Genomic DNA, 12,412 nt, shown 5'->3' with positions numbered 1-12,412 from the left:
ATGCTATCAAGCTGTTAGTTATAGATTTAATAAGCAATTCTGACTTTATGCATGTTTTATACACAGTTTTGGCCCCAATTTAAAACACAGCATGCTGTTTAACACACGTTGAGGCTTGAGTTAGGAGAGTGTGTCTATAGAGCACTTTGGGTCTATTGGATTAGCAACCATTGTCTCGTTTAAGATGGATTTCAGCTAAGGGACCTTTACTGACACTAAATGTTTAAGTTCTTGATTCGATTTTAATATTTTGCCAATTTTTATTTGATAGCTGCTCAATCCATAAGTCTTCTTATATTCATTTATCTATAAAATCCATTTTTACATGTTTGAATCACTTAACATACATTGTGTCCTCATCATCTGCAGTTTCATAAAAAAATACAATGACAAAAAGTTCAGAATAAAATAGTGAATAATTCTGTAAAAATATTTCTTGAATGAAGATGTTTTAATTACAGTTTCAATAACTGGTGTAATGAGCCGAAAGGCAAACGTTGAATAAAGTAAGAATAGTAGGATGCTCAGAAAAAATTGACATGCGTGAAACATAATAAAATGTTAATTACATTCATTTAAATACATAGATAATTTCAGTAATTCAAAATTCATTATAATACAGGAAATGCATGCAAATAGCTTGGCTATAGTAATTTCTTTGGTGGCTTATAGGCTGCTGGAAATGCTGTTGTCAATGATAATAATAATAATAATAATAATAATAACGATGATAATAATAATATTAATTATGCTATGTCATGTAAACAATAAATGTAAGGGTTGATAATGTTTAGGCCTCCCTCAGGCTATCATTAGCTTAGCCTGTTATTTCCTAAAAACGGCTCTGTGTTCTGTGTCATAGCAGGTCTGGTGCCGGCCGATCCGGAACCAACAGCTTTGACTGGAAAAATAAATCAAACCGAGTCAGCTTATTTTGAAGTGATATGTAACTACTCCTCCGTGGGTGTAGCCTACTTGCAGTCTTCACAGACAGTAAGGCCGCGGGTCCGACCCAACATCTAAACACCTTGCTTGAAACTTGGCAACAGACCACCAAAAAGTGTCTCTTTCACGTGAGGGAATGAATCATCATCATACGTCCCCGTCGTACAGACTGAAGTACTTGCTGGCGTTTGTGAAGCAGAGGTAAGGCGTGCTACTCCCCGGGTACACCACGGGCAGAGGCATGGGCAGCAGGCATCTGCCCAGCAGGTTGCTCTCTTTGTACAAGGCCGGGAGCTGCCCCACCACCATGGGCTTTCCAGTCTCGGGGAAATCGGTAACAGTTCCGTCGATTTCGGTCGAGATCTGCCGTTTCAATTTATTCCTGCGGTTCTGGAACCATATTTTCACCTGGGTCTCCGTGAGCTGGAGGGAACTGGCGAGGCAGGCGCGCTCCGCGCTGCTCAGGTAGCGTTTCATGTCGAAGGTAGACTCCAACTGGAAAATCTGTCTCTTGGAGAAAATTGTGCGCGTTTTCTTTTTCGTTATCATTTTGCTTTTCTTGGCAGGGCTGCCCCCTTTGTGGGTGTCCGTGGCCGTGGTGGTGGAGCTGCTGTCGTCGCAGCTGCTGTCCCCGCTCTCGAAGCGAACCTCCGTCGCCTTCTTCGGGTCTCCGCGGCTGATGACTGACTCCGTCGCTCCGTTGCAGTCTGTGATCAACTCTGCGAACAAATGACACTCCGTTTAACCCGCTGTGGTTAAGTCTCAACTGTGCCGCTACATTAAGCTGAAACATCTGATGAGCGCGGTGCGTTATGGTGAACACGGATGACAGAAAGTCTCTGCACGCGGCCCACAAACCGCTACGAATTCACCAAAACCCTCTTACCTTTCTCGTTAAGCCTGCAGCCCGGGTCCTGGCGCTGCTGGACTACATGCTCGTCGTGGTGACTCTGGAAACCGTCTTTACGCATCGCCGTGGCCGAGTCATCCCGCAGTCCGGCGGGGTGACGACCGTCCCAGTTCCTCCCGCTCGTCTTGAGATTGAGGATGTTGTCAATAGTGAATTTGAGAGAGGCGGCGGGTCGGCATGGTGCGTCCACTTTGTTCATATTCTCCAAGGCTTAAGTCCTTTTTTTTTTGTTTACTTCCGCAACTCTGCTCGCCTTTAAATCTAAACCGGGACGTTAATATGACCGCTAACGTCTCGATGCTCCACGCACCATAGCAGCAGCCACTGAGCAGACACCGCTGGGCTGTTGATGCTCTGCATGTACCTTAACCGCACGCACCGGATGGAGCGCGTTGTACTCGTTGATTGGTCCAGAGGAGCGTGCAGTAGGCCGGCGGACCTATGACATAAAGGGGATGGGATGAGAGGGGAGGGCACGAGAGTGTTGTCGTGCCCTCCCTCTCCTCTCCTCGACCCCTTTACCCTCGTACATCTGCTGCAAGGAGACCCGGGGTCCGGAGCTCTGCAGGGGTCCCTCAGGAAAATAAAGCGTTTAATGTCGCTGTTATTTCACACCGTGCTGTATGTGCGCTGCGACACACGATTGATGGTGGTTCTGATTTAGCCTGCATTCTTTCTGGAGTTCGGCTGCTTAACTGGAGTCAGATGTTGGTGTTGAAAACAATTTTGTCAACTTGAAATCTGAACGTAAATCAGATTATCATTTGTGTCATTGCTTTGTGTCTATCTGTGGCATTTTATAATAGTATTTCTCAAAAGCATATTCTTTTTTTGTTTTTATAATTAGAGTATTTTTTTTTCTCTGTGAGTTGAAATTGCTGCATTTTAGCTAAAGAAATGTGAGGTTATATAGCCTAGTAAAATGATAGCACACCAACAAAACAGTTTCTTTTTCACGTTTGAAACTATGTAACCATATTGCATTTAAAAACGGATCTTTTCTTCATAAGGAATCATTTATTGTATGCATAGTATCTGCAGGTCAAAGGCTATTTGCTCATTTAAAACGGTGACATGTGAATCACTCGAAACCTCGTGTTTCTGTTATACAATGTTAGCGTCATATTTATTTTGAGTAGCCATTGTCCATCCGGATTTTTAATGTATCTTTAACGGGTTGGAATCACGTAATTTTGCATAAATAAAGGTCCGCATGCAGAGTGGAATTCAGGAGGCGTTTCCACTTATTAGGCCAGACGGATATTTAATCAACACAAGAGCACAACTTGCTGCTTTCCATTAGTTATTTAAAAAGTCTGCGCAAACCGGTAAAACAGAGTCAAATGAGATGGAAATGAGACTCTCAGTGCATTTTTGTATCCTGATTATTTTAAAAATATTTTTTACATATCACTGATGGGCAAACAATATTTTATTTTTTCTAATGGATTATTTAATGAACTAGATGCTCAGCTGATATGGAGGAGCGTGGATAGCAGTAACGGAGGCCTATTGTAGCAGAAACTCCAAGCGTATTAACTTTGACATTTCCTAAACAGTCTCGTGCTGCGTTGTTCTCTCGCTGTGTCACCGCGCATGTGCACAAACACTGTTCTGTGTGATGCTTCATGGTTATGATTGACAGACACATTTGAGCTCAGTGAGTATTTATAAACAGAAAAGCAGACAATTGAGTGATTGTTGTTGTTTTTATTATGTGGAAAAAGTGACAAAGTTGGAAAATTGTGTGGCTTTAAATATAAAACTTTGCAAAAATATGTGTGTATTCAAACATACAGTAGGCTATAGTACGAACAGCTTCGGCTTTTCTTGCTCTCGGCCTTGCTTGGTTTTCTGTGACAGAAGCACGCTCCCGTGGAGGCTTATGAGATAAGATGATCCATTACTGCGTCTTCGTGTCTCTGCGGCTCTTATCTTTGAATGCAGTCAACGGTTTTTTGCGGCATTGTGGGTTATTGCACGACTCAGTATGGGTGAATTTATCTTATAAACACACAGCTTGGCATATTAGTCTTCGACAGTCTTTACACCAAGCCGGTCATCTGTGATCGCAACATGCTCATGGAGTGAGCGAACGAGGACAGAGGGTAGCTGGAGAAGCCCGCGACTGCTGGAGAAAGAAGATGTCCGTTCAGGGTGAAACCCAGTGCTGCAGATGGTCCGGGACCCTCGTGATACAGAATGGGGACCCTGACAATCCGCTGGGTCGAGTGGGGGATGTGTGCAGCCTCAAGGTCCGCCGCTAGCTGTCGCTTCCATTTATTCCTCCGGTTCTGGAACCAGATTTTGACCTGAGTCTCTGTCAGGTGGAGAGACACTGCCAGTCCCGCTCTCTCCGAGCTGCTCAGGTACCGTTTCATGTCGAAGGTGGACTCCAGCTGAAATACCTGACTGCGGCTGAACACGGTCCGGGTCTTCTTCTTCCGGGTGGAGCTTGGGTCCGAGGATGCGTCCAGCTCCGACCGCGCATCAAACCCGTTATGCGTGTCCTCGTTGTCGTCTGTCAGGTTGCTGTCGGCTGTTTTCCTGTCAGTTTCGTCGCTGCCCTCCGTTATCGGCTCAGATACGGCGGGGGAGCACCTGTCACTGGTCGATATGGAGCAGCAGTGGTCGTCTGAACTTGTGTTATCTCTTGGACCTGAAAGGAGAACAAAAGCAGGAACATGAGTGACATTCAAAGCACATTTCCCCAGCGCAGCTTTCTGATGTTTGTTGGCCTTAAAGCAAACGCTTCCCCTCTTCAATGCGTTTAAATGTGGCGGAATAATTCAGTCCATCGGAATAAAGAAATACAAACTGCTGCATCAGAAGAAAAGGACGGACAAGTTGGAAGAGATCAAACGTTTCCTATCTGACGTTTTCATAAAGACATGTTTGGACATTTTAATTCACTTAAATTTGAATGCCATTTGTATTTTGCAACCCATCCGTTACCGGACAGGTGCGCATGGGGAAACTAGGCGTTTTGATGTGATTGCGTATAACATGATCCATGTGAGGATGATGTGTCAGGCCCGATTGTGATGCAGATGAGATAAATAGCGTAACAGTCTACCAAAGGAAACCCGACTAGTTCTTTGCAATTCATAACTTAATAATGACATCGAACGAGTACTGATTTGTGTGGGCTATTGCATTGGCCAGGGGCTTCCATCTCCTGTGAACCAGGCTGTTGGTACTGGAATGTTAAAATCAAAGTATCCGACCGTATAGGCATCAAGAGGAGGGGCACTTAGTTGTGATGTTAGGGCGACTGTGAGTGGGACAAATGACACTGGACATGCGTAAAAGCGTCACGTTGACGTACACTACTGCGCCATCTGTTTGGGGATTTACTGGCATTTGTGCGTAATCTTGAGACCGAGACACGGATCTCGTGACAAGCATGAAATATCCTCTGGTTTTGTACAGCAGAGGAGGAATTACGCTTATGGTGATCACGCGTGAAAAACATTGGGGCTTAGTGGGTTTTACAGATCGATGCCCGTGTTCCGTATCCTTTAAACGGGTGTGGGAAGCTCGGTGAGCTCAGGGTGGGTGAACGGTTAGCAGAGTCACGGCTACAACAGTCTCCACACTCGACTCGCCCTGACTTTGTTGCTTTTATTTAACGAAGCGAATCAAAGCTGGCTTTATTAACTCGTGGTTCTAAGAACCTTTGATAAATGTGCACAAATAAATAAACGGCCTGACTTTGTGAATAATACCAAATTATTGATGTAAATAAAAATAGAAAGGTATGCGATAAGTACTGTTCCTTTAACTTTAAAAACGCTGTTGTCATGTGTTGATTCCGATACTCCATGAATTTCACATTATTCATTATTATTTTTGAAGCAAAAATAAATGAAAAATGATGGTCAGCGTCTATTCATACACCCCTGCTGACAGCACAGTAGCTGCAACAAACTGTCTATAGAGTGCGTCGTATGTTGCACGCGGGCTAAGATGCTGCAGCTTCATTAGTAGCGTTGCAGTTTTTTCAGGAAAATGATCATCTATTTTCAGGACGCATAACAGCGACACTCTACTCACTATGTGGCGTTTCCAACGCTCTGAAGTTTAAGGCAGCTCCCCCGCGGTACCACTTCAACGGCGAGTCTCTGTACGGGGACCGAGCGGTGGAGCTGGAGCCATCCGGCGCTGGAGCGCTCACGTCGGCTTGATGTACTTTCAGGACTCGGCCGGCGGACCCCGTCTCCACAGCAGCTCCCCCACGACTCCTGTCCGACATCGATTCATGTCCATTCCGTCCCTTGCCTAGTAGGTTCTCGATGAAAAACGACGACGCCCTCGATGAAGTGGAAGTCTGGTTGTCCGATAGCTTCTCCTGCATGTTTTTTGTTTGTTTTGTTTTCCCCCCAAGTTGACGGTGCTTTTACGCAAAACCGAGCGGGTCCTGTGTTGTTTGTGCGTTAAGGCAACCAAAAATCCAAGCAGTCATTTCAAGCGTCGCTGCTTTTGCGCCGTGATCGGATGTGGAGTCATGGCAGAGACGGGACGGGGATCTCCTCGGTGCCAGCGGGAGGCGAGGGAGACAGGGACACCGACGCAGTAGTAGACAGTGAAACGTCAAGTCAAACGCCTAACGAACCGAGGGCACCCAGCGATTGGACGAGCACAACGGCAAATGGGGTTTTCCAAGGAAACGAGAATTGCTGTCTCTCTGAGTCAGTCGTCGCTGATGCCCCCCCCCCCCCCCCCCCCCCCCCTCTCTGTGTGTGTGTTCACGTGCAGGTCCGTCCCCTCGAGGCCATAGCCAGTAGACAACTTCTGTTCGTGGTACAGTAGTCTTTATTTGGGTCAATTAGAGTGCAAATCAAAATAAAGATCCACCATGGCAGCAGCCATCCCCAGGTCGAGCTCCCCCCTGGTGCACTCTGACATGGAAGGCTTACAGTCAGATATAACTGACAGGGAACGACAGTGTGGAGACTGTCAATTTTAAGTGTGTGTGTGTGTGTGTGTGTGTGTGTGTGTGTGTGTGTGTGTGTGTGTGTGTGTGTGTGTGTGTGTGTGTGTGTGTGTGTGTGTGTGTGTGTGTGTGTGTGTGTGTGTGTGTGTGTGTGTGTGTGTGTGTGTAGCCTGTTTTGCTCCCTTGTGCCATCATACCAATGCAGGGGAAAATATATAATACAAAGTTTGGATAACCTTTGACATCATTTGAAGACGTTGGTTCAGAATAAGCATCCAAGGGCACGTGACATGCTGCGTATTAAAGATGCGGCTGCTGTCAACCGTTATCAAAACTTTGCGTAATGCCTCGATTATTCTTAATTGTGTTTGTCTGTAGCTGGTTTGATTAAGTCAAACAGCAGAATTATACAATATTGCAGTGGCCTGCATAGCTGTGCAGTGCATGTTTGCACCAGTCTAATTATTTAAGTATTTTTGTTTTAAGTTTCATGTTGTAGCATACACTGAAAAAAAATCAGGAGATATCAAAATTAATGTCTTTGCCTTATTTTTCTTTTCCTTTTTTAAATAATTATGATCTTTCCATTTGACTTCGAGCAACATGCCTTTAGTTCCTCGGAAAATGTGGCACAATGCAGCAAATACCTCCTTAAGAAGTACAGGCTAAATAAAGTCTCCAAACTGTGGTGCAGCGTCATCACGGCACCAAAAGCTACTGTGAAAACACAAACAAGGTTTTCTGATGAAGAGTCACGTGTTCTCGTCGGACAGATGAGGATAAGATCATGAATATCAGATCATCGGAAACATCTAAATGAGTGCTGACGGGCGTCTTTACCCTTTTCGCTGAAATGGCAAGACATTTGAGCTTTTTATTTCCCTTAATGCAGTCAGCGGCGATGACCTTTAACTCCAGCCTCCCCCCCTCTCTCCCTCTCCTTAAGGCCAGACTTACCCTTTTGACCGAGGATCAGCGGTAATGTTGCTCTTCAACCCAACACTCACCGCAGACAGCATTACCATGAGCCGTGTGTTGAGGAGCGGAGTCTTGCACCTGCCTGGTAGCCTAATGTCTGTTTGTGTCTCGTGTTTCCGCTTTCCTCCCGCGAGCATCAACAGACTGGAAAGTTGCGGGAAAGCGTTGTGATATTTAACGACTGGACATTTGATCAATTGTCTGCTGTGGGATTCATGCAAAGACATTTTATTTTGTATTAAATATTTATTTCAACTGCCATTCAATACAGAAAAATATCAACAACTTCATTTATAATAAACTCAATAGGAAAAACACATTTTAGTATTTCTGTACAAATATAAAAATAAACTCTATACATAACAAAGTGAATGGACTGTGTGTGTGTGCAGACATTTAATGTGATGAGGCCAAATGACAATGACAGTCAATAATTCACAACTAATGCCAAAATCAAATTAGTCTCCCAGAATTGCAGCAAAGAACAATATTTTATTTATAGATTTAAACTACAACTTTTTCTCTGATTTCTCGCTCTCAGGTCGTGTAATGAGAGGTTGGCTGAATTATATTATCAAGCTATGATTCATTTTATTAAAGCAAATGGTCCGACAGACTTTCATGCTTGTTCAGGTGTTTTATGTTGCCGCTGATTGGTTTTCAGATTTATTGTAAATCTGTTATGTTCTGATACTGTAGCCCATGTTTCTTTCTTAAGCAAACAGCATTCTTCTGCATTTCTCAGTTAGCATTTTGCTGTTGTAGCTGGTCGAGGCAGAGCTGCTGTTAATACAGTTTAGTATTTTAGTCCAGTGGTTCCCAACGTAGGGCGGCGGGCCCCGCCCAAAGGGACACAAATTGGAGGGGTCGTCATGCAGATGATTTATGGAAGAGGAATGAAGAAAGAACTAAGATCTGCTGAACAAATTTGTATTCGGTTTTGCACTTTTCTCGAATCTCGGCTGTTTTTGTGAAATAGTGGATCATTTTTCCGTTCGGTGCCTCAAACTGCTATTTAAATGAAACCATCTGAGTAGTTTAGAGGGGAAGCGTCTCCAGCAACTCTTCACACAACATGACAAGAACTCTTTTGCAAGGGTTAGGTCATCTCTGACAACACAATGTCTTCTAATGTAAATACTCAAATACAAGTAACTTGAGTAATACATTCAATAGAGCACCTGAGTAAATGTACATGTACCACCTCTTATGAAGATATTTTTACGTGTTGAAACTCCACATTAGATCAGGTTTCTCTGTGTATACAAGGCCGTCTGAACGATGTGGCACCCCGGCCAGTGCCCCCTGCTCTGGGGGCCGACAGCCCAAACCCAGAGGCCCCTCGCTCACTTTCCTCTTTCCTCCTCTGATCCTTATCCAGCCTGGCGTGCCCTTTGCTTGATATGACCTGCTGGCCTGCTCCACAGCCACGGCCCCCTCTATGCCACCACAGCTCTGAAGTACAGTTGCACCACACAGAATCACATCACCAGTGTGTGCTCCAGGAGACAGCTGCATCAAATTGAGCTTGTTTCTCCAGTTGGCGGCAGTGAGTGTTTTCCAGCCCTCGGTGCAGCCGAGCCTCTAAGCAGCAAAACACAGTATTACAGTTTGTGTTATTATCCTCCAGCAGAAAATGCAAGTCCTCTGTGAGGTGGCTGTGCGGCTAAATTGCATGGTTTCTTGAAAACCAAATTGACTGTACATAACGATTATTATATGCTTTGAAATTCTTGCACAAAAACAACATAAAACATTTTCCAGTGCGCTTGTTGGCAGCCATCATCGATTCCGTTTAGTTCCGTTCAGATACAGACGAGCTCTATTTTGAAGAGAATGAGATCTAAAAGAAGTGAAGATACTTAGATTCATTTTGTCTGTCTGCACTTCTATTGACAGTATGTTTATAGTACATTTTTGCTTCAAATATGTAACGCAGACATTTGATCATTATTACTCATATTTCCCCTACAGTCTCCTGTTTTTAGGTCTAATCCCCTTTTTATAACAGCCATTAGTCCCTGAAGTGTGACTTGAATGGCTCTGCAGTCACCTCTCTCTTACAGTCAATGGAAGTGGAGACAGTTTGACCTAGTTCATCACACTGAGGCAGAGACAGGAAGGCCTGTATCTCCTCTGGGGCATTGCACAGCTCTCTTTACATTAAGAGGTTTTCTTAGTGACTCAGTGAAGTATAGTGACCTCAGCTGACATGTATTTGAGCGATTCACACACTCTTATACGTGTATGTCTATGAACAAACAGTAAAACACAGACACATATTGCTTCTCTTTAATTGTTTTCTTCAGGCCAAAACAAAGAAAATGTCCCAAAACAACAATGAAGCTGAAGCACTGAGACTTGTAACATCCAGACACATCTGAGAGCTGCCACCTATTAACAGACACTTGTTTTGGGCTTGATAGAACGCCCTCTGATGGTGAACAATGTGCAATGCACCTAAGCTATATATTTCCAGTAGTTTTTCATCACCTGAGCAGTTTATGCATAAACCACGTTGCACCATGCTGGTTAGAAAGCAGCAAAAACAGCCTTGTTGCAGTATTTCCTACGCTGTCACGACCCTCGGATCATATTCTGATGGCTTCTCCATCTCTGTGTAAACCCACAGAAATGTGATTTCTCCACTAGCATTTATATTAATATTATTAATACTTGTAATTTTAGCCTGTTTTAGTGAAGAAGCCTTTTCATCTCTTCTCGCTATTTAGGATTTTGCAGAATGCTGCCGTATTTCGCTTTTCGGCTTTCTAAAATAAATCTCATTCACATACTTGCTTTCATAACTGGCATGCCAGTTTAGCCGGATCATGCCAGCTCTGGCATTAATAATTCACTGTACATAATAAGTTGATGCTGCAGAGTATGTTCTCATTGATAGTATTAGCCGAGGTGAGCATTCCTGGCCAGACTTTGTGACGCCAGCAGACCAGCATAAAGTGGGCTTTAATTGCCCATAATCTCTGCCGTTCTCTATGCTCTCAGTGCAAGTCAACAGCATATACCCTACGCACGCCAGACCTTAGCAAGGCAATGTTAGCTCCGTATCAACGCAAGCCTCACAAACAGGAATGCTTGGAAGAGATTTTGGAGAACACAAAGGTCTTCAGAGGGTTTTGGGATTTTGACTCTCACTCGTGCTGCTGGTCTCAAGTCAGCACACTTCTATCTTCACACCTCGGGCACATTGTTTTCCTTCTCAAGACATACTTCACTGATGTTGCCGCATCTGAAAAGCATTTCTACCAATGAAAAAGCACATGAAGAAACAAAGAAACAACTCACTGTAGATTATCCCCTTTCAAGAAATGCCACTTTCCTTCCACATCTGTGTGCTCAGTCTGTGATGTGCATGTTTATCTCTTTCATTATTAAGAATGCATTCAGAGCCGGCTGTAACCTAGTTTCTAGATTATTCTGCCTCATGTATTTGTGTCAGTGGGCCACTCATTTGAAGAATGCAGTTTGTTTTATATATGGTACAATACATCTAATCATTGTCAGCCTTGATGTAGCATATGCCATATTTGAAGTTGCTGAATGGAAGGGTCCAACCTTTATCTCCAGTCAAATGATCAGGTTCAAGGATTTTGACCACGTCTTTTTAATCCACACACATTGGATTCCATTAATAGGCAATGATGCAAGTACATCACATCAAATGAGGTCTTTGGGAGGGACATATCGATGGGCTGATGCACCTGACTGATCTTGAAAATATATTTTTTTATTATTCTTTGCGTTGTCTGAAAAAACAAGCTGATCTAAATTTAATAAACATTAATTTTTACTTACTCTGATTAAAAAAAATCAACCATAAACCCAAATCTAATTATAAATTCAAACGAAATATGCCACATCCATATGTTCATTTTGGTGATAATTTTCAGAAAACTCGGTTTATATACAAATCTGTCAGGTTATCTGAAAATCAATTCAGACACGAATGTCCTCATTAATATATAAAAATCATAAAATCCAGTTGAAACCATTGAAATTCACATCAGTTTATTTATATTGAACTTAATAAAAGTTGGTCCAGCTCAGTCAGGTGCGTTTAAAGCCTGAGAGCAGCACGTATGTGTCTGAAGGATTTCTGAAGGGAATGTCCGTTTGTTTAACCTCCTCACGGTACGTTAACCCCTGTCAGGACGCACTCGTCAGCCCAGTACAAAGGGGCTGAAGAGTGGGGACCTTTCCCCCTTGGCCGACCCTGCGCTCCCATCCAAGCCTGCTTTCCTGAAAAGTTCCCAGTCCCTCCCGAAAGATTACCTGAAAATAAGCGAAACGAAAAATCACATGCTTATAAACTCGCTGGCAATATCAGAGCCACTGTTTTCTTTGGAATTTCAAAGCCATATTTTCGTCAGGGGACATAAATTCTCGTGCACGGGAAATGTGTAACAATGATGCTCGAAAGAAGTGAAGTTTCAGGGTTGAATTCCCCTCTCAGTCGTGCTCGAGCTCTCGGACTATCTCTACCCCCCCACACACACACATCTCGCTCCCTCTGTAGGGAAATGCTAATGCCTTCTGAGCGAGGTGTACCACTCCTTCATCATTTCTTCCCATAGTTGAAAACACGTGGCTGGGGGACTTGCTGACCTCCTGTAATAAGCTTA

At 43.8% G+C, this 12,412-nt stretch overlaps 2 protein-coding genes across 2 annotated transcripts; both read right to left on the bottom strand.

The window, feature by feature from the left end:
- Positions 1–554: 554 nt before the first annotated feature.
- Positions 555–2,211, bottom strand: hmx4 (H6 family homeobox 4). Its single transcript, XM_076090670.1, has 2 exons — positions 1,832–2,211; positions 555–1,664 (listed from the first exon to the last, which is right to left on the bottom strand). Exons 1-2 carry the CDS (start codon positions 2,052–2,054, stop codon positions 1,093–1,095), a joined length of 795 nt encoding a protein of 264 aa, XP_075946785.1. The 5' UTR covers positions 2,055–2,211; the 3' UTR covers positions 555–1,092.
- Positions 2,212–3,550: 1,339 nt separating this feature from the next.
- Positions 3,551–6,533, bottom strand: hmx1 (H6 family homeobox 1). The gene is made up of 2 exons (XM_076090668.1): positions 5,912–6,533; positions 3,551–4,514 (listed from the first exon to the last, which is right to left on the bottom strand). The coding sequence occupies exons 1-2, from the start codon at positions 6,210–6,212 to the stop codon at positions 3,901–3,903; spliced, it is 915 nt and encodes a 304-aa protein (XP_075946783.1). The 5' UTR covers positions 6,213–6,533; the 3' UTR covers positions 3,551–3,900.
- Between the last annotated feature and the right edge of the window lie 5,879 nt (positions 6,534–12,412).

The sequence above is a fragment of the Anarhichas minor genome, unplaced genomic scaffold, assembly GCF_050575085.1.
Source record: "Anarhichas minor isolate MPS153535 unplaced genomic scaffold, ASM5057508v1 ptg000012l, whole genome shotgun sequence".
In the NCBI taxonomy this organism is placed as follows: Eukaryota; Metazoa; Chordata; class Actinopteri; order Perciformes; family Anarhichadidae; genus Anarhichas; species Anarhichas minor.
The sequence above is the reverse complement of the archived record's forward strand: the minus strand, read 5'-3'. Positions and strand labels throughout refer to the sequence as shown.

Coding starts and splice junctions, on each gene's coding strand:
- hmx4 (XM_076090670.1), bottom strand. CDS start 2,054: ATGAACAAAGTGGACGCACCATGCCGACCCGCCGCCTCTCTCAAATTC. Junction 1,665..1,831: donor CTGCAGGCTTAACGAGAAAG/GTAAGAGGGTTT, acceptor ATTTGTTCGCAG/AGTTGATCACAGACTGCAAC.
- hmx1 (XM_076090668.1), bottom strand. CDS start 6,212: ATGCAGGAGAAGCTATCGGACAACCAGACTTCCACTTCATCGAGGGCG. Junction 4,515..5,911: donor AGCGTTGGAAACGCCACATA/GTGAGTAGAGTG, acceptor TTCTCCTTTCAG/GTCCAAGAGATAACACAAGT.